This window comes from Vulpes vulpes, chromosome 13, assembly GCF_048418805.1.
Source record: "Vulpes vulpes isolate BD-2025 chromosome 13, VulVul3, whole genome shotgun sequence".
In the NCBI taxonomy this organism is placed as follows: Eukaryota; Metazoa; Chordata; class Mammalia; order Carnivora; family Canidae; genus Vulpes; species Vulpes vulpes.
The window spans coordinates 35,061,582-35,088,539 of record NC_132792.1 but is presented as its reverse complement, the minus strand read 5'-3'; the positions used below and the strand labels follow the sequence as shown (position 1 = coordinate 35,088,539).

At 42.4% G+C, this 26,958-nt stretch overlaps 1 protein-coding gene across 2 annotated transcripts in view; it reads left to right on the top strand.

Moving 5' to 3' along the window:
* The window catches only part of SPAG1 (sperm associated antigen 1), a 61,957-nt gene extending 35,449 nt beyond the window's left edge, over nt 1-26,508 (top strand). Inside the window, exons 11-19 of one of the 2 annotated variants that reach the window (XM_072734171.1) lie at nt 2,269-2,610; nt 2,875-2,974; nt 8,380-8,532; nt 12,587-12,753; nt 15,319-15,451; nt 17,080-17,206; nt 23,411-23,575; nt 24,887-25,258; nt 25,374-26,508. In XM_072734171.1, the coding sequence (XP_072590272.1) occupies nt 2,269-2,610; nt 2,875-2,974; nt 8,380-8,532; nt 12,587-12,753; nt 15,319-15,451; nt 17,080-17,206; nt 23,411-23,575; nt 24,887-25,258; nt 25,374-25,505 (1,691 nt within the window). In that variant the 3' untranslated portion in view covers nt 25,506-26,508. The remainder of the gene's footprint in view (nt 1-2,268; nt 2,611-2,874; nt 2,975-8,379; nt 8,533-12,586; nt 12,754-15,318; nt 15,452-17,079; nt 17,207-23,410; nt 23,576-24,886; nt 25,259-25,373) is intronic. The other variant, XM_072734170.1, reaches the window with a different exon arrangement.
* Nucleotides 26,509-26,958: the final 450 nt, after the last annotated feature.

Below are 26,958 nucleotides of genomic sequence, written 5' to 3'. Positions count from 1 at the left end.
TTATCATGAAAGGGTGTTGGCTTTTACCAGATGCCTATTCAGTATTAGTTGCGATCATGCGTTTTTTTCCCCCTTATTCACTAATGTGTCACATTGTATATTAATCTTATACTGTTGAACTACTTTCTGAAATAAATCCCACTTGGTCATGGTATATAATCCTTGTATCGCACTGTTGAATTCGGTTTGTTAGTATTTTGTTGAGGATTTTTGCATCTACCAACTACCCCCACTACTTAAGGCTGCTGAAGTAAGTCCTCATGGCATTAGATCTAATGGTTCTCTGTAGGTCTTAGCAGCTGATGCTACTGGCCATCCCTTCCTTTGTTATTTGTTACTGTTGCTCCTTTCTCCCTTAAATACTTTCTCCTTGGTTTCAGAGGCAGTACTCCCTCCTGAGTCTTCTATCATTCCTATATACTCCTCCATCTCCACTGGAGATTTTTCTTACTATCATCCTTTAAGTATTAGTATTTCCTAGGGATCCTTTGGAAGACCTGAGTAATGCCATTCACACCCAAACTTCAATGATCCTATTTATATCGCCAACTCCCAAATCAGTTGGGATTTATCTGAAGACTCAAGATAAGGCCACACCTCTGAGCTACATTTGGAGCCACCTCCTAAATAACTCCTCTGGAATGTCCCACAGGTAATGCAGTACACACCAAGACTCACAGGTCTTTCAGGATCAGGCCTAGGCTTACCTTTGTAGAGACTATCAAAGTTGTTCAAGGACATTTCAATCTTAAGGAGAGAGAGGTATGGCTTTCATTTCATTTCATTTCATTTGAATTCCATAACCAGTTATGCTGGTTTCTAGCTCTCTTTGCTCTAGGACAGTCTAGCTTTTCCTTGTGTCTTTGTTGCCTTGTTTGTAATGTGTAGATGATAATCCTAGGTATGAGGATTAATGATAATGGAAAATGATATATGTAAAGAGCTTGACCCATATTAAGTTTTAAATAAGCTGCAGCTGTTTAGGAATAGTATTGGTCAGACATGAAGGGATAACCTACGAGAGAATAGAGAATAATACTAAATTGTCTGTTGTTTCTGCTGACACTGATCTGTGCTTTCATCTGTTTTTATGCGGCTTGGGGACTTTAGCAACAGATATCAGATGAAGACAACTGTAGTCTTGCGCTAATAATCTTACTGGGTCCAATCTGGGGATCTTGCTATAACAAGATCTTTTTATCGTTTTTATAATGAAGCTTCTTTTGGTTATTACACTGTATAGAAACCCATATTTACTAATTAGTGTGTTTTTATACTCTGCTTGCCTTAAGGTGACCATCCACTGATTTTCATTTAAATACTTGTGGTTTTCTATTCTCCCTGTCCATGTGGTTCAAATCCTGGCTTTACTGTTCATGAAACAGAGTGGAAAATATATCCATTAAAAATCAGATTGGAAGGGTGCCTCGCTGGCTCAGGCTGATTCAGTGGTGCAGTACATGACTCTTGATCTCCAGGTTCTGAGTTCAAGCCCTACCTAGTTGGGCATAGAGCCCTACCTAAAAAAACAAACAAACCAGAATTTGTTAAAACAGATGGCTGGGAAGTAGGTGTTTTTTTTTTGACAATGCCGTGAAATAGTTAATTACTTAGCTCTAAATATTGATAAGACACCCATCAAAGAAATATACATCCTTTTCATATTTAAAAATAGATTCAGTAGTCAATGATTAAAACTACGATTAATGCCTGAAGTCCTCCGATCAAGATGAAAGGAATTTAAGCTTAACAAGGCATTGTAATGGAAAATTTACTGTTTATTAAGGCTCACTTTAAAAACCTAGCGTGTATTTTATGTAACTTCTTTGCTAAATTCATTTTAAAATGACTTAGTTGGGTTCTATTTCACCTTCAGATTAACTTTTTTCTCCCGGTTCTTGAACGTAAGAGAAGGGTGCCTTGGGTGCAATCACTGTATTCCAGGGTTGGAAACTCAGTGCGTTCGTAAATGGTCAATGCCAGAAAGGTACGTATTTGTACGGGGCACCTCGCCACCGACGCTTTGACGCAGTGACCTTGAGCGGTGTTCGCGGCGCGCAGCCGGCGGCGTTCAGCGAGTCAGCGGCGGGCGGCTCCCGGGGCGGCCCTCCGCCCCCGGCCGCCGGGAACCCCGCCGGGGCTCCCCGCCCGCCGCCCCCGCCCCCGCCAGCGCCGCGTGGCGAGCCTGCGCCGGGCACCCCCGGCCGCCGCGGTAGGTAGTTCCTCCCGATGATGCAAACACTCGCTTCCCGCGTCCGCTTCCCACAGAGGCCGCCGCGCCGGCTGCAGCCGGGAGCCCCGCCGCGCCGCGCGCCATGGGCAACATCCAGAAGAAGCTGACGGGCAAGGGCGAGGGCGGCAAGCGGCGGGGTCGGGGGCCGGGGGCCGGCGCGGACAGGCGGGGCCGAGCGCGGGCCCCGGCGGCGGCGGGCAGCGCCTACCGGCACCCGGGCGGCGGGCGGGGCGCCGGGGACCCTGCGCCCGCCGCGCCCGCCGCCGCGCTCGGCCCCGCGGGCCTGAAGAGCCAGGGCAACGAGCTGTTCAGAAGCGGCCAGTTCGCCGAGGCGGCCCTCAAGTACTCGGCGGCGATCGCGCAGCTGGAGCCTGCAGGTAGGCGAGCTGCGGCTCTCGGGCCCCGCGGCCCGCCGCCCCGGTGACGGGCGCTCGCGTCCGCGCGACCTTCGCGCGCCGCCCGGGCGGGGGGCGGGGCGGGGCGGGGCCGCCGTCGGGGACTCGCGCTCCAGCGAGCCACCGAGAGCCCCGCGTTGGCGGCGGTGCGTGCCCCGCGCTGCCCCGCGCTCCTCCGCCGTGTCGCGGGGGCTCCTGGGCTTGCGCTAATGGATTTTAACCGTGTTTAATTAAATGTGATTTTAGGGAGTGGAAGTGCAGATGATCTAAGTGTCTTATATTCAAATAGAGCAGCGTGTTCCCTAAAAGAAGGAAACTGCGGCGGCTGCATTCAAGATTGTAACAGGTAAACTGGGCGTTCTCAGGTTTGTCAAGAGATTGTTACATGTCACTGTGGTGAACGCAGTATTTGATTTCTTACTACATTTTCTCCATGAATCTAATTCTTTAGACGCTTTAAGGACGTGTTAATTGAATTATGCATAAAAATCATAAATCCTGCTTCACATACACGAAGACGGTTAACAGAAGCCCGCAGACTTTGTTCATTTTCACAGCCACCAGCTGATTCATGCTCTTTTCCTGTCAGCCCTTCAGCTCCTCCACTGAAGCATCAAAGCAGCTTTTCCTGAAGCAACTTTTTCTTTCGTGTTTTACACGGGCATTCGGTGGCTCAGTGTGGTGGCCCCGGCCATTATAAGCTTTGTCACTTGGCCCCAAACAAGCTTTGTGCTCTCACCTGTCATGCTGTCTGCACAGCTTTGCTTCTGACATCCCTGCTCAACTCGCCCCTCCTCCTTGCCTCCTGCATGGCTCTGACCCATGCAACTGTCGCTCCCACCCCCACGGGTACCTGTGTCACCCACTGCGTTGGATTTTAAGCTGGGTGAGGTCAGGAATCCTGTTTCATACAGGTTTGCATCCCTCAAATACTATAGTCAGCCTGGTACTCAACAAATTACATACTGACATTGGTGAATGTATTTACATGAATAAAAAGTACTTTTTTCTTCCACCACTAAGTAGTAAGCCTGCTTCAGAAGCCCTTTGGAAAGAAGCTACTCTTAGTGCATCTAAAAAATAAGTTGTCCTGGTTTGACCTTTACAATCCTAGTTTACTCCTCTTGTCTGGTAAAATTATTTATATCACCCTTTTTCACTCAGCAGCCTTAGCTTGAATAATAAGTTCTGTGGACAACCTCATTATAAGGTGAACAATTTAGTTCTTTTTTCAGTGGTAGTATCGATGTATTGATACGGGTAAAAACCAGGTAATATCTGTGCCTGCAGTTTGTTTGTATATTTTTAAGTATTTATTTATTTATTCATTCATGAGAGACACAGACTGAGAGGGAGGGAGAGACATAGGCAGAGGGAGAAGGAGGCTCCTCTCAGGAAGCCTGACGCGGGACTCATCCCAGGATCACAACGTGAGCCAAAGGCAGGCACCCACCCGCTGAGCCGCCCAGGTGTCCCTGTGCCTACAGTTTAAAAAGAAGGTGTGGAGGGGCTTGTTTTGTTTTTGCCAATTTTACATATTCAAATTTAAGATAAATACTATTTATATTCACTTGAGCCTGACTGTAGACCCCATCCACTGTTGTGCTAGCTCACACTAATTGTTACATTTTTAGGAGCTGCCTGAAGTCCTATTGGTAGTTTGAAATCTGCCTGGTTGGAGTACTACCACCATGAAAATTAGCAAACACCACAAGTCTGAGTTTTTCTCCCCGGGGGCCAGTTGTTAAACATTTACCACTGCACTTAACCTAATAAGACTATGTGAATTTATGAAATATCAAGCACATTGTGATTTGCAGCCAAGAACCTTAGAGCTCAAATGTCTGTGTTAACCTTCAGATTTATCTTAGGTCTTCCTCCAGTGAGCGAGTTCAGGACATCAGTTAAAACTTGGGAACCCTACAGTTGGGGCTACTGCAAAACCGTGGACTCACTTTATCCTTAAGTGAGATAGTTTAAGATAGCAGATATTTTCTTGCTAAAATTTGTTGTGTTCCAGTGTAGATCTGGGAGGAAGTCAAAGATGGGATTCCAGCCATGGGTGTCTAAGGAGGCTAGAATGTAGATTCTAGGAGATTTTCTAGGGCCTTCCAAGTAGGAGGTGGGCGGTGGTTTAGTTAAGAGGTCCTCAGATAAGAGCTGTGTTCTAGGCCGGGGAATCCTGCTTTGCTGGTCAGTACTGACCTCTTTGGAGACTGACCTACTTGGGTGTTTTCTTGATACTTGGCATATGAGTCCCAACATAAGGGGCATGGGGTGGTTTTACTCCAAAACAGTGAATCTCAAAACTACTTTTATTTATTTATTTATTTATTTATTTATTTATTTATTTATTTATTTAAAGATTTTATTTATTCATAGAGATGCAGAGAGAGAGAGAGAGAGAGAGAGAGAGAGGCAGAGACACAGGCAGAGGGAGAAGCAGGCTCCATGCAGGGAGCTGGACGTGGGACTCAATCCTGGGACTCCAGGATCACACCCTGGGCTGCAGGCGGTGCTAAAACCGCTGCGCCACTGGGGCTGCCCTCAAAACTACTTTTAATGCTAGAAGCCGTGAGTTGCTTTTGTGTACATGTTGAAATAAATGTATTTAAATCTGTATGAACTAGGAATCATTTAGTAGCAGAAATACGACTATTCTCTTTCACCTCAAGAAGATTGCATACATTTTAATGGAAGCCTATGTTTTATTTTTTCACTTAATTGTCTCTGGTCTTTGGAGAATTGTTTTGTGAGCCTTTATTATAAGGGTAAGTGGTAGCAGGAGTCAAATACTAAAGAAACTTTTTTTTTCATGGGGGAAACTTTAAGGGAACCTATGAAATAGCTTTCATAGATTGACCTTTGAAAATAACTTTTTATGAAGTATTTGGGAAGAGTGTTTGATTTTACTTGTCTGAACTTCTGGGGCTGGCTCTGAAGCACTTCCCCTGAGGTGTGTCCCAGGAGTATGCTGAGAGGGTCGCTGTAAAGGGTGTTGAGGAGCTCAAGGGGCTGTGGGCCTTACCTGTCTCCATGTTTCTGTTAGGCTTTGAGGTGAACCACGAAACAGGGTTATTTTGATGCCTAAGCCAAAGTTTAAAACCCTTATCCTAGAAATTGCTTTATGTTCTCAGAATTGTTTATCAGCTTAAAAAAAAAAAAAAATCCTGTGTTTTCCCATGTGCCAGAGAACCTTTTGGGTTATCTAAACTACATCAAAAAATCTTTCAGTGATTTTCCATTGAGGATACTTTGACACTCACTAAAAATGAACGTTACCTGATAATTCTCTGCTTTTGCTCCTCTTTGCTGCTCTCTGCCAGGTTTCAGAAGATTCTAGGGTCTTAACTATGTTAACTTGAATAGTTAAGCCTTTGGGAGCTCTGGTGTAAAAGTTCTCTCTGTTTTTATGAATGAATGCCCCCCCCCCCCTTTTTTTTTCTTAGTGGAATTTCCATTTATATGCTCATACTCATTTTCAGGATTGTGTTTAAAGAGAAAAAAACTTGCACTTACTGGGTTGGGAGTGCTAAATATTAGATGCATCATCTCACTCAGTGTTGATTAAATGTCTACCTGGAATCCAGCTTTAGTGGCTGAGTAGCACCTTGGGTGTTGGAAGTCAGTGGTGAAATGGGGTAGTGGTGGTGAAATGGGGTAGTTGTGTAAGTATCATACGTGTTTATAATCTCAGTTCATGTTGCTAATAATCCCTCAGCATGAAACTAAGCTGAATTTAAGGCCATGATCAGAGTGATAGATCCTGGTGCTCAGAAATCTGTTTTCTATCATTTAAGAGTTTTTACTTGATCTTAGTTTTATTTTTAAAATAACTTTTATTGGTTATAAAAGCAGTACATACATGTTACAGAAAAAAGTTTAAAGCCCAGTACATGGGATCCCTGGGTGGCGCAGCGGTTTGGCGCCTGCCTTTGGCCCAGGGCGCCATCCTGGAGACCCGGGATCAAATCCCACGTCGGGCTCCTGGTGCATGGAGCCTGCTTCTCCCTCTGCCTGTGTCTCTGCTTCTTTCTCTCTCTCTCTCTGTGACTATCATTAAAAAAAAAAAAAAAAAAAAAAGCCCAGTACAGTACAAAGGAGAACAAAATTGGTAATTTTTTTTAGAGAACTGAAGCTCATTAATGACAGCCTGTATGGTGCAGAGCCCTGGAGCACACCCGCATGTGCAGTTGAGTATCTGTACAATGTGGAGAATCGTTAGGGAGTCTCAATAGCAGATGACTCCAGCAAAGATCCTTAGTTATAGTGTTCTTGTATGTTTGTGGTACGCAGAGGGTAGGTTCACTCAGGAGGTGCTTGCTGAGTGCCTCCCGCAGGCCAGGTATTGATGTCAGCACTGAGAATATAGTGGCACTTAGGACAGGCAGTACCTTTGCTTTCCTGAAGCTGAAATGCGAAAGAACTGACGTAGGGCAGATTGCTCAGTTCCTCTCCATTTCCTCACCTGCAGAATGAACGGATGACTGTTTACCTTGCAGGCTTGTACAATTCAGTAAGAATGTCTACGGTGACTGGCACATGGCACATGTCCGTCAGAGCTTTCTTCTTGCCAGATCACTGTAGACGGGAAGAGACAGTAGATCCCCAAGACTGTTGGAGAAAAAGTAAAGCAGCCCTCATTTATGCATTCCCTGAAGCACGTTAAACATCTGCTCTGTAAACTGCATGTAGCAGAAGAATTAACCAGAAGAGCAGACCTACCATCCCCAGTGTGGATGGTCAGGGGCAGCAGATACTCCCTGCTAGGAAATGTAGAATGTAGGCCCTTCCTAGGGTTTCTGCTCACCATACTTCTTGACAGTTTTATTACGTTTGTTAAAACTGAGAGTAGGATAGTCTTGATTCATAAATACTATCTCTTCTTGCATGTCTTATTTCAGAATATAATGAAATCCATTATATAGTAAAGTAGCTTTAAACAGTTAAACTCGGGATCCCTGGGTGGTGCAGCGGTTTGGCGCCTGCCTTTGGCCCAGGGAGCGATCCTGGAGACCCGGGATCGAATCCCACGTCAGGCTCCTGGTGCATGGAGCCTGCTTCTCCCTCTGCCTGTGTCTCTGCCTCTCTCTCTCTCTCTCTCTCTCTCTGTGTGACTATCATAAATAAATAAAAATTTTTAAAAAAAAATAAACAGTTAAACTCCTAGGTACAAATAAAAATTTTCCTCTTAGTCCATCAGTAAATAACAAGAATCTGTTGAAAGCCTACTTTTGTACCTCATGCCATGGTGTGCTCTGTTAGGGCAAAGAGGAGTCTAGGGGCTTTGGAGAGGGTGGGGCACATTGTCTGCTGCCAGGGAGCTCAGTCTCAGTGAGGGACAGAGTAAATGCTAACACACTTTGGTACTGGTTTCAGTTAAAGGAAGTAGGAGTGCCTGGGTGGCTCAGTCAGTTATTAAAGGTCCAACTCTTGATTTTGGGTCAGGACCTGAGGGCCTGAGATTGAGCCGCAGGCTGGGTGTAGGGTCTGCTTAAGATTCTTTATCTCCTCCCTCTGCCCACCACCCCATCCTCTCCCCACCACCCCCCGCCGCAAATAAAATGAAGTAACCCTAAGTTTGATTGCTCTTCTACTCTGAGTTTGCCTTGCTAGTGTGCTCGTAGGTCCCCAGTATGAAATACCAGATACGTCTGTATTTGAAAGTCCAGTACTATAGTGTATATTCAGTTAGTTGAAGTTAAACAAGTAATTTTCAAAACAAATGACACGTAGTGTTTTTGTTTTCAGGGCTCTAGAACTTCACCCATTCTCAGTCAAACCTCTTCTTCGTCGAGCGATGGCCTATGAAACTTTAGAGCAATATCAGAAGGCCTATGTGGATTACAAAACAGTGTTGCAGATAGACTGCAAAATCCAGCTGGCAAATGACAGTATTAACAGGTAAGCCAGACCGAGGTGGTGGCTCATGTCTAGTTGTTCTGTGCCAGAATTACATTTCTCCTCCTCCTCTTCAAGAACAGTATCAGAGTGTAGACATGTTCTCCATTACTTACTTGGCATGAATGATAACCATCTTTCACTCCCATCAGAATGAAACAGTTCTCTCTGTCTCACTTAATTTCTAACTGTCCTGTAATCCATTTTGAGTTGTCCTCTATCACCTTTATATTTGTTTCCTGGTTCATTAATTACTGTTCAGTAAAACTTTTTTTTTTTTTTTTTTTTTTAAGAGCAGGGCCTAGACTTTTGCTGTTCAGAATGCACAGAATTTAAATTTAATCTTTGTAAATATCTGTGGAACTAGGGAGGTGTTTTCAGTGATACTGTAAATGAGTACTAATTATCGGACAAGATCTGAAAATGTAGTGAAAACTGTCATGTTGAATCTTCTCCTCCCACAGGGTTTACATATGTTCATTGGCACCACATCTGTCAGTGGAAACATAGCTTCTTTTTTCTCCTCAGGAGAATGGATGTCTTCATGAGCCTGCTAGATTTTGTGTTGTATGCCCTTTAAATAGACACTCATCTAGGATGAGTATTAATTTATCATGGTGAAATAGCAAAGAATTTGTAGCTAATTTGTATTATGACCCATTTACCCCCTGAGTGAGGATGGGAAGGTAAGAATTTCTAGACTTCATAAATTGCTTTCAGGTGAAATTAAAAAATTACTAGTTGGATAATATTTCTGGTTACGTGTACTATTTTTGATCCTATTTGTCCGGAGAATAACTGCTTATGTGTGTTACACTGTGCCCTCTGTTGGTCTAGTGTACCATGCCTCACTCCCCCCGCAAAAAGGCAAAAAGGGGAAAAATAACATAATCTCTGTATTGAAGCAAACTAGAATATAGCTGGGGGGAAGAAACACAAGACAGCTTATTCCTGATTATGAAAATATATTAGTAAGGTGCGGGGGTGGGGGTCACAGAGAGGCCAGGCCCCCTTTGTTGTGTAGACTTCAGTTACTGGAGAGCAAGCACTTGGGGTGGTCTTTGAAGAGCACTGATTGGACAGGAGGAGATCATGAGCAAAAGTGTACAAAATGAGAATGGCATGTTTTGGATTCATTTTATAAAATCATGCCTTACCTCCCCACGTGGTCCCACCACACTTCGGAGAAGGCTGCTGGAAAGATCTGTAGGTAGAGCCAACAGCCATTTCCTGGAACGCCCACTCTGTGGTCATGTGGGACCTGTCTGATCCTGGCCTGGCTAGAAGAAAGGGAATTTATTGGTAATTGGACCTGGAATGAGGCTAGATGGAACCTTGAGCATTCACTGCCTCCCTGATCTTGAGCTTGTAAAATCAGTCACCTAGGAGGTCTCTAAGCCATTTGCCCTGTGGCACGGCTGCCTTGCTGAAATGTCATCTGGGGCTACCTCATATGTGCCTGAAGCCACACTCCCCTTCTTTGGTTAATTCCATCCTGTCTTTTAGGAGAGGACCAGCTTCCACTAGGAAATGACTTTCCCTGATAACACTCACCTTTGCCCCACCGTACACCATCCATGTATGTACTCGAGGCTCCCTTCCCAGTGCCCCTGGAACACTGTGCCTTCTATTATTATGCAGCTTCCATATTATTTGTAAATTCTCTATCCTTCTCTTTTTTGTAAAATTATTTTTCTCTCATTCTACTGGAAGTTCTTTGAGGTCAGGAATTGTGTTTTATCTCCCTGTGTAGTTGAAGTACCTGGTACAGTAGATCTCCTCGGTAGAATATGTTGAACGAATTCATTCTCCAACAGAAGCAAAATTCACTCCTGTGTTCCTCTGCCTGGTCATCACCAAGGTAGTTGGGAAAGTAGGGTCTTCTTACAGTGAAACAAAGTGGAAAGACAGCTGAAGTAGCTGACAGGAGCGGCCTGTTGGAAGGTATTTTAGGAAGGCCAGTTCATAGTGGTAGGTTGGAAGGTCTGAAGGGAGAAATATTTATCTGAGGGGCTGTGATTACTCCTATTTCTGAACCTTCTGCACTATATATTTTTTAAAAGTTGAAGTAAAATTCACGGAACATAAAATTACTTTAAAGTATGATTGAGTGGCCTTTAGTACATCTGCACTTGTACAGCCCACCACCCCCTCTCTCCGGTTCCAAAACATTCGTCATCCCGAAAGGAAACCCTGTCTCCATTAAGCAGCCACTCATCTGCTATCCATCTGTGGGTTTACCTGTTCTGGATGGTCCCTGTAAATGGAATCCTAGAATATGTACCTTGTGTGTTTGGCTTCTTTCACCTAGCGTGAGGTTTTCAAGGTTTCATCCATGTTGTAGGATATGTGAGTGCTTCGTTTCTTTTTATAAGCTGAATCACATTCCATTGTGTAGACATGACACATTTTGTTTATCCATTCGTCAGTTGGTGGACACTTGAGTTGTTTCCATCTTTGGGCTATTGGGAATTGTCTGCTGTGAACGTTCGTGTACAAGTTTCTATTTGCACACCTGTTCTCAGTTCCTCTTGGAGTACACCTAGTAGTGGAATTGCTGGGTCATATGGGAATTCTGTGTTTAGCTTTTTGAGGATTGTGTTACACTTTTTACATGTACTCATGAAAGGTCTATTACACAGATTGACTTTTAAGATTCATTCATTTTTTTTAATTGAACGTGTCTTACTGATACTTTATAAGAAGATGAGGCTTTGTCTGATTTGGCTATGTATATTTATAAAATATCCATTTGAAAAATTTCACTGTTCCTTTTCATGAATCTCATATTTATACTTGCTTTTCCATGTGAGCAACAGCAGTTTTTTTTTTTTTTTTAATTTAAACATCTGTGCTTATTTTGTTTCTGTCTTCCATTAACCATATTCCTCTCTTCCTCTCCAGGAATCTTATATGTTAAATTTCCCTGCATACACTTATTAACTCCCTGGCAACACATCATCTCTTTTCAGCTGCTTCTTCCTTCCTCTCTGCTGGTAATACAAGTTTTGCTTGAAAATTCTCTTCTCTAAATCTTTTTTTTCTGCAGTTGTGGGTGGTTTTCATAATTTAAAAAGCTTTCTTTTTTTTAAAAATAAAATACATGAGATTTGGTTAGTATAACCAAAGGTCATTATTGAAATGTCAGTTTAAGAAACTGTGGGGAAAGTATGTGCATTGCATTTGTCTCTATATAAATATAAAGACTATTCACACAAAAAGTACTACTGAGTTAACTGACTTGAGTGTAGTCTACTAATTTCTTGTAAACCTTCTCAGTCTTGGGACACACCTTTTTAAAACCAGTTTCATTTCTAAGACATACTTCAGTTTTGTTTTTAAATGTAAATACGATATTTTGTATGTTTAAAATGATGACAGAGTAGTAATCAGCTATTAATTGGAACTTTATGATGGCCATTAGTAAATGTCAATAGTACAAAGGTCCTCCTAGTAGACTCCAGCATCCTGTCCTTTCATCTTTATGCTTATGCAAACACAATAAGTGGATAATGTTAGAGACAAAAAAACAATTCAAGGTAAGAGTATCTTAGCCATATGTAAATGTTTTAAGGAGAAACATTTTCCACATAACAGCTTGCCCTTATCTATTTGAGTGGCCAGTCTTGTACCCCTGTCTTTGGCATATCGTTTGAGCATAGAAACTCTACAGTGTTTTTGATTCTTCTCAAGAGTAATGCATTATCAGTTTAGCAATTATATCAAATGTTATGTGATGCATTTCTTCTAGGCCTCCTGAATTTTACCTTTATATTTCACTTTTTATTGCATATACATTAAAGACATTTTTTAAAAACCTATTACAAATGCCTTCATTTTTCTCTTTTGATACAAAACGGATCTAAAGTTAACATGGTTATTAGCAACTTTTAAAAGTCCTTTTAAAGACCATTTATGTGGCCAGCAGATAGCTCAAGACAGTGTTTCTATAGGGAAGTACACAAATGCGGTGTTGTAAATCTTACTCTTAATTTGAGCTTCAGTGATACAAAAAACAAATGGCATGATTAACAGAGAAAACTCATTTTCTTTTTAGAATAACAAGGATTTTGATGAATCTCGATGGACCAAGCTGGCGGGAGAAGCTATCTCCCATTCCTGCCGTGCCCACCTCTGCGCATTTGCGCACTTGGCAGCTGGCAGTAGAGCCGCCACCCAACCAAGTGGGAGATTCCTGCAGCCGTCCACAGCCTGGCATCACAGGTGGGGGAAGCCTACACTGCTTTCTTTTGAAGGTTATCTTGAGCTGTGTGTGTATTTTCATAGGAAGGCAGGGCATGAACTCAAGCATCAGGCCCGGGTTTAAGTTAAGGACCCTGTTTTCCATCTTTCTAACCAGTTTTAAGAAGTTGCTTCACACACCCAGTGTCCTAGCATGTATGAAAGGGGGAAGATGAATAACTAACTGTCTCATGGAGTTGTTCTCAGTGATAATGGAGAGATGCAAACAAAATACTTAATAGAGGTGCAGTTAGCATTATCATTCATAAGAAAAAGAAGTAGTGCGTAGTTCTGTACTACACCCGTAATGTGGCAGGGCTAAAGCAGTAAGATTGGTGTGTTTGAAATAACAGAACAAAGTAAAACCCTACAACATAAGTATCCAGCAGGTATTTCTTTCTGCCTTCTATCATAGTTATTAACATACCTGCTTCTCCGTAGAACCTACCTCATTACTTTGTGCAGAGTGTTTAATAAATGGGACTTACTCTTGCTTTCTGCTAAAAGCAGGCTGAGGCCTCATTTCCCCTGCCTGCTTAGGAACTCCATGTGTGTTTCTGGCTGAGTCTCATCTTGTAGACACCCTGTGATTCCGGAGTCAGGCTCCTCACTGACTAGAAAGAAGATGCAGGGAACATCTGCTAAGGCTTTAAGATTGTTTAGAATTCCTTGGAAAATCTTGGAAATATCTGGTTTTCTAGAGTTTGCTACTATTGGAGTCTTGCACAAAGCATTCATTCGCTCAGTAAAGGGTAGCTGTTTATTAACAAAGAGCACATACTAACTATACTGTAGATCTGTGTTAGCTAGTTGTAAGTACAAGTATAATCGGCTCTTTCTGCTCATATTTACGTGATTATTAGAATAGATACCAAAGGTTTAAAAACACCAGGGAAGGAAAAGCTTAAGGAAAGCTTTTCAGCAAATTGGCAGAGAGGAATCCCTGTGATACTCTGTTTTAGGGCTCATATATGGCAGGATGTATGGGGAATGTCATTTGGCCCCATCGTGTGAGATCTTTTGAAATGTGAAACATTAGAAATATTCTGTGATTTGAAATGAGGTGGAAAGTTACTTTTTCATGCCATTGTTCAGGGGACAAGTAAGATTACTATTTACATTCCAAGTTTATACTATAAGTTTATCATATCATGATTTTTAGATTGCAAAATTGGAAGGTATATTTTAAATTTTAATTTATGGATTGTTTTTATATCTAGTTACTCCATGAGGTAGATTTATTACATAGATTTAAAACTTCAGGTTTTCATACTTTATGTGTAGAAAACTTTGGTTGTAAGTAACAGAAAATCTACTGACTTAAATTGTAAGGACTTTTTTGGGTCATGTAACTGTAAGCTCATCAGCTCATCAGGGCTCAGGTCCTGACTAAAAATAATAGAAGCCTGGTGGTTTTAGGCTTCGTGGGTATGTATACCAATGTCCAAAGGGAGAGAGACACCATTGCTTTGGGTGGCATTAATTAAAAAATGAGAAACTATATTAACACCTAAAGCTCTAGCTTTTTTATCCTGTCACATTCTTGACTCATGTGGTTCTTATTCTCTTGGGTCATGTGCTCATTCTAGAGCCAGTCCCTGTTATGAAGAAATGCCATGGCCCAGGTGGCTTAGGCCTGTATTCTGATCCAGTGGGGTCAGCTTCCCCTGAACACCTGGGTTCAATAGGAGGGGGTGATAGCTGAGTGAATGTCAAGCCCCCTTAGGAAGGGGAAACGGGTCCTAAGCAGAGTTGGCCATGATCACTGCAAGGTAACACAGGTCATGGTTAAGAGTTGGGACTCTCTCATTGCAGGTAACAGAAAACCCAGCCTTTTACGGCTTAAGTGAAAAACGTTGTTTATTGGCTCCTCTCCTGGAAGAGTCCCCAGGGAGAGTACCTGCAGGGATAGCTGGATTCAGAGCTCAGAGATTCTTTAGCTCTCTGGCCTCTTTCTTGCTCCTTTCACCCTGTTCTGAGACCTGCAGACTCTCCCCTTCCGTCACCGGATGGCAGAATAGCTTCTGTTTTCCTCCTCGTGTTCCAGGAGAAAGAGCAGGAATTACCAGAAGCCGCCACAAAAATCTTACTGTGGTTTAGTGGCTCTCCTAGTCCCATCCCAGACCTCTTAGATTATAGTGGCCAAGACGTCCAGTGCGCTGATGGTACAACGAAGATGACTCCGGAAGGTCAGGCCAGGGTGGGGTTGGTTTTACCTAAACCACAGGACAGAGCAGGGGAGATGGTGTGTTCCGAGGAAGTGGGTGGTGGATGGATGTCCACCTCAGGCTTGAACAGGTTTGTTCTTGCATTTTACGTGAAATAGTCATTAAACCAAACACTGTAGATGTATCTTTTTACTTACAGCCAGTTTGTCCTTTTAATTCGTTTCCAAAGTTTTGTTCAGTTAGACTTCAGCTCTGTGTGGTGTGTGGCCAGGTTAATTTGCAATAGAATATCTGCTTACAGATGTACTAAAGATTTTGTAGAGGTGCTTATATGAATCCTTCCTCTTTTTCCCCGCCCCCCTTGGGGGGTGTCCCATAGATGAAAAAATGTTTAAAACCCTTAAAGAAGAAGGAAATCAATGTGTAAAGGACAAAAACTATAAAGATGCCCTTAGTAAATACAGTGAATGCTTAACGATTAACAACAAGGAATGTGCCATTTATACAAACAGGCAAGTTCTTTGTAACTTTACGTGTTTCTTATGTTAATTTTACTATTAAAAATTATAGATAAATTAATTGCCAAGGTTGTTTTTTTCCCCCTGTTGTTTTGAAAAATTATATAGCATATTGTCCTCAGTGAGTATTTTTCAAAGAGATGGAGCCAGAGGCATTGCAGAGAGATCAAGGGCATGCTGTGTGTGTGTGTGTTGGGGGGGGGGGGTCAGTCCCCCAGACAGCCCTGACACTGCCCCCACCCATCCCCCCGGAGGAGCAGGACACAGCTGCCTTTCGAACTCCCTGAGTGGCTTTTTTGTCTTGGAATCCTAAAGGAAGGGACCAGCACCCTTCAGTGTGTAGCAAAAATGGGCAGATTGTTCTGGAAAGCTGCTGAGAGGTGGTCTTCACCACACAGTGGTCCTAGACCGCTGCGAGGAGGGGAGCGTCCAGTTCCTACAGAGCAGGGGCTCTTTACCTGCTTCCCCAGCTATTTCAGATGAATTCTGTTTACTGTCCCCTCTCACTGCGGTGTTCTTGTGCATGTCTCCCTCAGCTGGCCACCGTCCTGCTGCATCTGTTGTCCGCAGGCCCACAGGGCTCTACAGCCTCTGCCTGCCCCTGCCGCTCTCCGTGCTCGAGGCCCTTGCCCTGTTTTCACTGAGCACGCTCCCTGAGCCGATCTATCTTCTCTCCTTGGGGGGCCCCCACTGCCTTCTAGTTGTGCGCCTCAGGCCTCACACCCGAGCACCCCACTCTCCTGCACTCCTGACACCCCCCATCTGGGCTGGGCTTCTCGGTGGTGGGAGCCTTTCCCTCTGCCCTCCCCAGCACCCCAGGCCTGGGCCACCACCATCCCCTAAGTGCTTGGGCACCCTCCATGGCACCCTGCACACTGCAGCTCGGGCCACCCTCTCAGACCCGGGAGACAGGTTAGTGCCTGTCAGAGACCCATCATGGACATCAGGGCGCCTGGGAGAAAGCTCAGCCTCCTTGCCATGCTTCACGGAACCCTGCACCACCTGGCCTGGCCTCCTGTTTACCTCGTCCCTGCACCCAGCCATGTGACCCTTTCCTTAACCCCCAAGAGCACCGTGCTCTCTCCGGAGCGATCTCTCTCTCTCTCTTTCTCTCTCACTCACTGTCACTGTGAGACTGTTGTTGGCTGGGCCCCTGGCCACCACTCTCCTCTCCTACATCTTAAAAGTCTCGTCCCAGTGCCTTTGCACTGGATAATTCTCACCTCATACTCTGGGCTTCAACTTAAATGTAACTTCTGGGAAGCCTCCCCTGGCTATTCCAGCCCTTGCCTCAGCCCCGCCAGATCAGTGAACTTCTCAGCAGGGTGTTCCCAGAGCATCCTGTTCAGAGTTTATTGTTTTTGCTTATTTTAATTGTCTCTCTTTTCTACTAGATTATAGCCTCCTTGAGGGGCCTGGGCTGTATTTTGTGTGCAGTTCTATCATCAGTGCTGTAATTATATGTATTGCAAGAAAATGCCGTAATTGGAGTAAAATGTTAGATACCCGGCTATAGAAACAGACCTAAGCTATGTTGTGATTTTCATTAGTTGTCTGAAATCACAGATATGTTGTCTTTGCTTTTCATGATACGTAATTACCTTCCTACTTACTTACATCAGAGCTCTCTGTTACTTGAAGCTGTGCCAGTTTGAAGAGGCAAAGCAGGACTGCGATCGGGCCCTTCAGATAGACAACGGGAATGTGAAAGCATGCTATCGACGAGCCCTTGCTCACAAAGGACTTAAGGTGAGGAAATCTGCATTTTACTATGTAAATTACAGCTCTGAAAACAAACTGGTTTTTACAAACATAAAGCCTGGGATCATGGGAAAGGAGTGAGATTATCCTGGGATTTGATCCTGGTTCTGTGCTAACTAATCCCGAAATTTGGAATAGGCCTCAGATTTCCACTGCCTTGAACATGGAGCTAGATAATTTGTAAGATTCCTTCCAGCTCAAAAATTATTTATTTCCTGATTTTCTAAGGAATTTTATGAATTACAGTAGGCCCACTTAAAGGCCAGGAAGGGGGATCCCTGGGTGGCGCAGCGGTTTGGCGCCTGCCTTTGGCCCAGGGCGCGATCCTGGAGACCCAGGATTGAATCCCACGTCGGGCTCCCGGTGAATGGAGCCTGCTTCTCCCTCTGCCTGTGTCTCTGCCTCTCTCTCTCTCTCTGTGTGTGACTATCATAAATAATAAATAAAAATTAAAAAAAAAAAAAAAGGCCAGGAAGGTTTCTTATTGAATCACTGAAGGCAACCAGCGGTGCCAGTGGATTCCTCCACCAAAGGATGGGCGTTGTCTGGGGTGGGAGGAAGGCTTCAGAATGGAAGATTGAGTCACCCAAAGGAAGTTGGTAGAGACATCACAGATTGGGAAGCTCATGGTTATTTGGGCCTTAAATGGGCTGGTCATCAATGTGAAACTGTAGAGTGGTGTTCTTTTCTTAGAAAATCATACTGTTAAAAGTATTGTGTAATTACACTTTCCTTTATGCTGATTCTTCTGCGTAGAAATACTTGAATGAATGCTCATGTTTGTAGAAAGTAACATCACAAGGACAAATTATAACATTCTGGGCGATGGCATTTCTTGAAATTATATTTCTTAAAAACCAATTTGTTTTAGGGTCTAATACAATGAAATTCACACATTGTAAGCCTACAGGTCATTGGCTTTTTTTCTCTTTAGAGATTTTTTAAATTGAGGTGTAATTGACGTATATAACATTATTGGTTTTGGGTATACAGCATAATGATTTGATTTGCCAAATGATCCCCACAGTAAGTCTAGTTAGCCCATCAGCATACATTACAGTTTTTTTCTTATAATGAGAACTTTTAAAAATGTACTCTTGTAGCACCTTTGAAATATACAGTATAGTGTTATTACCTGTGGTCACCATGCTGTACATGATATATGCCCCCAGGACTTTATTTATTTATATTTTTTAATTGGAGGTTTGTACCTTTTGCCCCTTTCACTCCCCCTACCCCTTGCCTCTGACAGCCAACAGTTTGGTCTCTGAATCTGTGAAATTCCGTCTTGTTCTAGATTTCACGTACAAGTGAAATCCTCTGGTAATTGCCTTTCTCTGACTTAATTCCCTCAGCTTGTGCCCTCAGGATCCATTCATGTTCTTGCAAATGGCAGGATTTAGCTTTGGCTTGACTAAGTAATACTCCATTGAGTAAAAATACCACATTTTCTTTATCCTTTTATTCACTGAATGACACTTAGGTGGTTTCCCTGTCTTGGCTGTGGTAAATTGCTGCAGTGAACATGGGAGCTCAGACGTCTTTTAGATTTAGTGTTTTCATTTCCTTCCAGAGGTTGAATTGCTGGATCATACGGTAGTTGTATTTTTAGTTTTTTGAGGAACCTCCATGCTGTTTTCTGCAATAGCTGCACCAATGTACATTCCCACCTTTAGTAAACAAGGGTTCCCCTTTCTTCACATTTTCACCAACACTTGTTATCTCATCTTTTTTTTTTAATCTCATCTTTTTGATGATTGTCATTCTAACTGGTGTGAGGTGATACCTCATTGTGGCTTTGATTTGTATTTTCCTGATGGTGAGTGATGTTGAGCATTTTTTCATGTACCTGTTGCCCATCGGTATGTCTTCTTTGCAAGAATGTTCAGTTCTCTGCTCATTTTTTTTTAAAGATTTTATTTATTTATTCATGAGAGACACCCAGAGAGAGAGAGGCAGAGACACAGGCAGAGGGAGAAGCAGGCTCCATGTAGGGAGCTCGATACGGAACTTGATCCCGGGATCATGCCCTGAGCCAAAGGCAGATGCTCAACCCCTAAGCCACCCAGGCATCGCTCCTCTGCTCATTTTTTAATCAGATTTTGTTTTTTGATACTGAGTTGTATGTGTTGTTTACATATTTTGGATATTAACGACTTACCTGTATAGGCTTTGCAAATATTTTCTCCTCCTTGGTGATTCTTCATTCTGTTGTTTTCCTTTACTGTGCATAAGCTTTTTAGTTTGCCGTAGTTCCACTTGTTGTTGCTTTTGTTACCTTTGCTTTTGGTGTCAAATCCAAAACCCAAGACCAGTGTCAAGGAGCTCTACTGCCTATGTTTTCTTCTAGGAATTTTATGGTTTCCAGCCTTATGTTCAAATTTAATCCATTTTGTGTTGATATTTGTGTATAATATAAGATAGTGGTCCAGTTTTCCCAACACTATTGGAGACTGTCCTTTCCCCAGGGGAATTCTTGGCTCTTTTGTCATAAATGAGTTGACCATAGATGCATGGGTTTATTTCTGGCCTCTCCATTCTGTGTTCGTTCGTTTCCTTCCTTCCTTCCTTCTTTCCTTCCTTCCTTCCTTCCCTTTTCTTCCTTCCCTTTTCTTCCTTTCCTCTCTTTCCTTCTCTTTCCTTCTCTTTCTTTCTTTTTTTCTTTCTTTCCTTCTCTCTTTCTTTCTTTCCTTTTGTTTTATTTATTCATGAGAGACAGAGAGAGAGAGGCAGAGACACAGGGAGGAGTAGGCTCCAATGCAGGGAGCCCAATGTGGGACTTGATCCCAGGACCCTGGGATCACACCCTGAGCTGAAGGGAGATGCTCAACCACTGAGCCACCCAGGCATCCTTGGCTGCCTGATTCTTTAAACTTGCTTTCCTGACAAAGTAAAAAAATAATGACTTTTTATACGTCTTTAGAATGAATTCTAGAAATTGTATTATGCAGGAAGATAATTCGAAATTTGAGTAATCCCACCCCATTGGATCACGAGGCTGGCGGCTTGTATTTCTGGTTTGAGTCTTGTAGCTACATTTATTTATTCTATAGTTTGAGTCATGTGCCAAGCGAATTTTAATTTCCAGATCTTCAGAGGGGACACCTTCTTATAAAATGCACCAGAACTTAGGCAGGGACCCACTTCGTTAGGTGTCTGTTAAGGCATTGGCACCGACTCGGTGGGTAGCAGGTGCCCTGCCTGTACTCCTCAGTTGAGCACTCTGCTTTCTTAGATCTTTTGTTTTCTAGAGGATTTTAATTTTGTGTGTGTGCACGCTGGCCAGTTTTGAAAATTACAGGGCTTTCATTTAGAATTTTTCCCCCAAAATTTTTATTTAAATTCCAGTTAACATACAGTGCAGTACTAGTTTTGGGTATAGAATTTAGTGATTCAGTGCTTCAGTACAATGCCCTGTGCTCATCACAAGTGCTTGCCTCAGTCCCTGTCACCTGTTTAACCGCCCGCCTGCCATCAGTTCTAAGAGTGCTTCTTTTTTTTTTTTTTAAGATTTTATTTATTTATTTATTCAGGAGAGAGATTGAGGCGCACAGGCACAGGGAGAAGCAGGCTCCATGCAGGGAACCAATGTGGGACTCGATCCCGGGTCTCCAAGATCACGCCCTGGGCTGAAGGTGGAACTAAACCGCTGAGCCACCTGGACCCTGCCAAGGGTCTGTTTCTTGGTTTACCTCTCTTCTTTTCCCCCTTACGTTTACTTGTTTTGTTTCTTGAGTTTCACATGTGAGTGAAATCATGTATTTGTGTTAGAATTTATTTCTTTTACTAAATGCCATTTACATGCTAGACTGTGGAATGCCATGGTGAAGAGACATGGTGATGGCCTTAAGGAATTTGTAGCCAATTAATTGGGTATGCTGTAAAGCCAAAAATATCAAAAAGTAATAGAATTGTTTTCACAGGTTAAGTGCATCAATTAGTATAGGTTATCATAAATACATGTGATTATACTTTTTTTTTAAGGCTTATTGAAGTAATTAGCACCTTCTATTGCCCTCCTCAGGAGCCACACTTCTCTCTGTGTAGGCTCTGCTCTTCCCTTCACTGCATGGCTGTTTCTCTTCAGGTCTTGTATTCTCTGACAAGTTTATCAAAAGGAGACTCCTTCCCCCCATTAGTATCCATAGAAAGCCTTGGTTTTCCTCATTGCTTAGTGATACTTTATACTTACTCACTTGTTTAGTTTTTTTTTTTTTTTTTTTAATTTTTATTTATTTATGATAGTCACAGAGAGAGAGAGCGAGGCAGAGACACAGGCAGAGGGAGAAGCAGGCTCCATGCACCGGGAGCCTGATGTGGGATTCGATCCCGGGTCTCCAGGATCGCGCCCCGGGCCAAAGGCAGGCGCCAAACCGCTGCGCCACCCAGGGATCCCTCTTGTTTAGTTTTTAAAAAGTGTTTCCCTTACTTTTTTTAGTGTTTCCCTTCCTAAGCCAGAAGCTCCCATGAGGGCCAGGGCTCAGGAGCGGGCCGACTGGCTCCTCCTCCACGTGTCCACTCTTCCTGCTTTCTTGTTTTCTCTTATCAAAGTGTTATTCCATGTTTTCTTAGGTCTTCTCCAGGCAGACAGATTGCTCTTTAAGTACATATTTTTCTTAAACACAAATAAAACAAAAACGTATTGTTTCTTGTGTGGGACTTCTTCCATTTCCAAGGCTGTAGTTCACAGATCCGTTTTCAGGCTTCTCCCTGGGAGTCCACAACTGTATTCTTCTGTCTTGTGGGCATTGCTGCCTTGATCATCCCAAAGATTGTATCTCTGTGCCTCAGTTTTCTTATCTTTAAAATGGGGAAAGAAGTTAGTAAGCTATTGTGAGTAAACTAATGCTTTAAAAATGCTGAGAATGGTAAGAGTTAGCAGTTATTACTGCCTCAGCTTGCTCTGCTGCCCCTGCTTCCTTGCCTTTCAGTATGGTTCCCAGCATGAACACTTTGGATGGAAATATAGTGTCACTTGTGTTTTTGTAGCAGGTTCCAGCTGCACTGTCCTGACACAGTGCTATGTGGTATTGTAAGTAATTTACCTTTTAATGAATTAGAGCAGATTTATCTGTTTAAACAAGTCACTTTTGCTCTACTGTCCTGGGTGGAGGGGGAAGGGATATGGCTTCCCAGCTAGCCCCCCAGGAATGTCACATAGCCACTAGCCTGTCTACCTGTGCCTCAGCCTTCAGTGCATGCTGTCATTGGTAAGTCATGAATCCTTAGGGAGGTTACACATCATTGGAATTCTTTTCTTCCTCACAGAATTTTTGTTTAATCCAAACATTGGTCTGGTCTGTAGTTCTAGAATGGCCTGTCACATCAGACTGATTCTGTGGTATCTATCTCTACTACCACATTCTATGCTGTTTTGTTAAGTTTAGATTCCTTTTCTTTCCCCTCAAACCCTCCCAATGTATTATCTTGACTCTGTGGAAGAATAAATGCTGATGCTAGCCTATTTGAACAGCGTACAACTTTGAAGGGTTTTATGATGCAGGATATTCTGTGACAGCTGACATTTGGATAGCCCTTTATATAGGTTAAAGTATTATTACTTCGGGACGCCTGGGTGGCTCAGCAGTTGAGCATCTACCTTCAGCTTGGAGCGTGATCCCGGGATCCAGGATCAAGTCCCGTATCGGGCTCCTTGTGGGAGGCCTGCTTCTCCCTCTGCCTGTGTCTCTGCCTCTTTCTTTCTGTGTCTATCATGAATAAATAAAATCTTTTTAAAAAAAGTATTATTAATTCATTTATACTTGGTATGCCGTGTGAGAACCAGAGTAGAGAAGCTTTTGTTAACCTTAAAGATGAGAAAACCGAAACTCAAAGATTAATATTTTGTTCATTTTCTAATTAGCAGATGCCAACATGAGGATGTTCTTTCTTCCACTTACTACTCAGCAGACAACCCATGCCTACCATACACTAGACTTATGAAGGTTGTGGTGATCCAGAATTGAACTTGAGTCTTCCAACTCCAGATTCTGTGCTCTTTTTTTTTTTTCCCCCCGGAGGATGTTTAAGTTTAAAGACTACTTTATGGGTCTGCCTTTATCATCAGGGTACTAAAAGGGGACCCCTGCACACGTTCTGTGCACTCAGCTCATCATTCTCACTTCCACTTGGGCTAATCTGTGCCCCTTCTTTTGCTTATGAAGATTATTTTTTCTGCCTTTCTACTTTCAGGATTATCAGAAAAGTTTAAACGATCTCAATAAAGTTCTCCTACTAGATTCAAGTATTGTTGAGGCAAAGGTGGAACTGGAAGAGGTAACCAGATTCCTTAACATGAAGGATAATATAGCATCATTCAACAAAGAAAGAGAGAGAAGGAAAATTGAGATTCAAGAGGTATTTGTATTTGATTATCTTTGAAAATACTCTTTGGGGGATTTTATATTGGATTCTAAAGTCAGATTCCTAAGAGTTCTACAAAGATGCTTAACCAATTATAATGACAAAACTTTTCCTTTGCCATAATTAGCCATTGTATTCCCCAGCTTGCGTCCCTGGAGGGCGTTGGGATTCTGCATTACTGTGGATCTTCCTTTCTCTGCCCCCGCCCTCAGTCTGGCCTACAGTTTGCATTGTTTCCACCCCATAGTGCTCTGAGGGCCTGTGGCCATCGAACTTTGTTTCAGGGTAGACCTGGAGAATCCTGATAGGACTTATTCAAGTTTCAGTGGCCCTGCCGTGCTCCATGGGATTTTTTAGATTAATTCAGGCCTTTTTACCACTCTGAAGCAAGACTGCCCTAATAGAGTTCTTGGACTACCCCCAGAATCAAATTCAGTGTCTTGTGCTCTAGCTCTTCCTTCGCCTTCAGTGAAGAATGTCCACTCATAGGGTGCCTGGGTGACTTAGTGGGTTAAGCATCTGACTTGATTTCAGCCCAGGCCATGATCTCAGGGTTATGAGATCAAGCCTCCTGTCAAGGCTCTCTGCTGAGTGTGGATGGAGGCTCCTTAGGATTCTCTGTGCCCCTCCCCCTCCAGTCCCTGCTCGTGCGCGGGGGCACACACACTCATGCACTTGCTCACACTCAAAAAAAAAGCTCCTGAATTCTTCTGTATTCATGAATGCTAATGTCATCCCATTTATCACCTTATACTTCCATTATAGAGTAAAAAGCCAAAAAGTGAGAGAAACCTGGAGTATCTTTCCTCTGAGGGAAGAAAATAAGTGTCTTAAGGCCATGTCTCTGTTAAATATCAGGAAATAAGTGTAAAATTTATCATGAAAAAGAGAAAGTTGTTACAGGTTGTTTTTTCTTTTTAGGATTTTATTTATTCATGAGAGACAGAGAGAGATACAAAGGCAGAGGGAGCAGGCTCCCTACAGGGAGTGTGATGAGGGACTCAAACCTAGGACCCTGAGATCACAACCTGAGCTGAAGGCAGACGCTCAACCGCTGAGCCACCCAGGCGCCCCTGTAGGTTTTTCATGGAAAACTATAAAAAAAATTTAAAAATATTTTCATGAATGGATATTTAAAATTTCTTCCTAAAAAAAAGTAGATTTTACTATTTGTTACTCTTCCTTAGAATTTGACTAAAATGTAGCCTACTAGTGTTTTCTAGTTCCTTCCCATTTTTAATAAATGTAGCTTGGGATGTGTGCAATGGCAGTTCCATCACAGTATCATTTTTTTGCCTCATGAAGGTGAGTGAAGGCCAGGAAGAAGAACCTGAAAGGACCTCGGAGGAGCTCTTCACTCACTGCATGGCCTCTGAGAATGGGGACACAACTAATGGGCCACCAGAATACGATGAAAAACTATCGATTACCAAGCCTAACAATGCCTATGAATTTGGTCAGATTATAAATGCTATCAGTATGAGGAATGATAAAGAAGCCTGTGCACACCTTTTAGCCATCACTGAACCAAAAGATTTGCCAGTGTTGTTGAGTAACAAACTTGAAGGGGATACGTTCCTCCTCCTCATTCAGTCTCTGAAAAATAATCTTATTGGAAAAGATCCCTCACTGGTGTATCAGCATCTTTTATATCTGAGTAAAGCAGAAAGGTTCATGGTAAGTGGAAAAATAATAGAGATGGATTTTCTCCTAGAGTTTCTATAACTTTAAAATGTTCGTTGTTTTTTTTTTTTGAAAAATTAAGCTAATACAGTTTTTCTCTTTCTTCCAGATGATGTTGACCCTAATTAGCAAGAGCCAAAAGGAGCAAATTGAACAGCTCTTTGATGATCTCTCAGACACACCAAATAAACATTTTACTTTGGAAGATGTACATGCCCTAAAAAGGAAGTATGAGCTTTAAGTCAAGACTTGTTAGATTTCTTCCATGCATGCACGTGTTCCAGTAATGCTAATGGGATGGTATTGTAATAGAGTTGCATGGATAAAACCTGGTTTAGAAAAGATCCTGTGGTCTGGGCTATAAAATATTTTACTTATTTTTATACATAGAACATTATATTCTACAATATACTTTTTATTAGTTGTAAATATTTTCTTACATACCAAGAGCTAACATCTTTATATTTAATATTTGGAACTTGTTTAAAGTACATTTTAATTTATGTTTTAATAACTTGTTAAAAATTTGAGTTAAATTACATTTTTTGGGCTATGAAAGATTCCTCTAAAGTTTGATAGAAATGTAGTTCTTTAAAAGTGAAAAATCATTAGCTGATTATTATATCACCTTTATTTCCTGCTATAAATCCCATTTTATACTTGTAGATTACAGTCTGCTAGGGTGAAATGCAACACTTAAGTCTTACAACATGAAGTGATTATTAAATAAATTGTGATTAATTTAAGAGCTATAAGAGGAACTTACTTTTTCTTACATGGAAACATTGCTTAACAATTAAGAACAAAAATTGGCAAAAATTTCTATTACTTAAAGTTCCCATCCTTCGGACGCCTGGGTGGCTCAGCAGTTGAGCATCTGCCTTTGGCCTGGAGTCCCGGGATTGAGTCCCGTATCGGGCTCCCTGCATGGAACCTACTTCTCCCTCTGCCTCTCTCTGTGTATGTCTCTCATGAATAAATAAATAAAATCTTAAAGTTCCCATCCCATATATATTGCTTATGTAAATGATAAAACTACCACCATATAAAAAACTAAGCCTACTTTTTTTCACCTCCACATTGTCCCCAATGTTTAAATGTCCCTTTCCCCCCTCCTTTTACCGTGACTATATTTATTTCCTTAATGGAAATGAGAAAGTGAAGAAATCTTATCATAATGAAGGCTCCTATGTTAACTGTGGCAGAGTCAAGGTATTTCTTAAAATAAAACATTCAGGTCTGTATCTCTGTATCAATGTACTGTCATTTATTCCTGTAGTTGTTAGAGTTAGTTCTCTTTTTCTGGCACATTCTTTTATTCTTTAGAAGATCTTTTTTTAACTGTTCTCTTTTCCTTCGTTCATTAGTGGAAATCTGTGGCTCTGTAATTTTCAAGCAAACCAGTCTTCTCCTGAATGTCAGTAAACTTTACAGTAGAGACCTAAAAAGGAAACCTTCTCTTTTGTTGGCAGTTACATACCCAGCACCTAGCTGCATGAGGGCTAAGCCATCTGGCAGTAATGACCTCTCCTTCAGAGGAAGGGGAAAGCTGTACACAGAGTGTCCAGCTGTGTCAGTTGTGTGGGTCATGGCTGAAACCTGTTTGTCTCCAGCAGCAGCCAGGGTACTTTAGTGGGACCTCCATGACTGAGGGGGATGAAGAGAGGTGAAGGAGGCAAATAAGAATGAATACC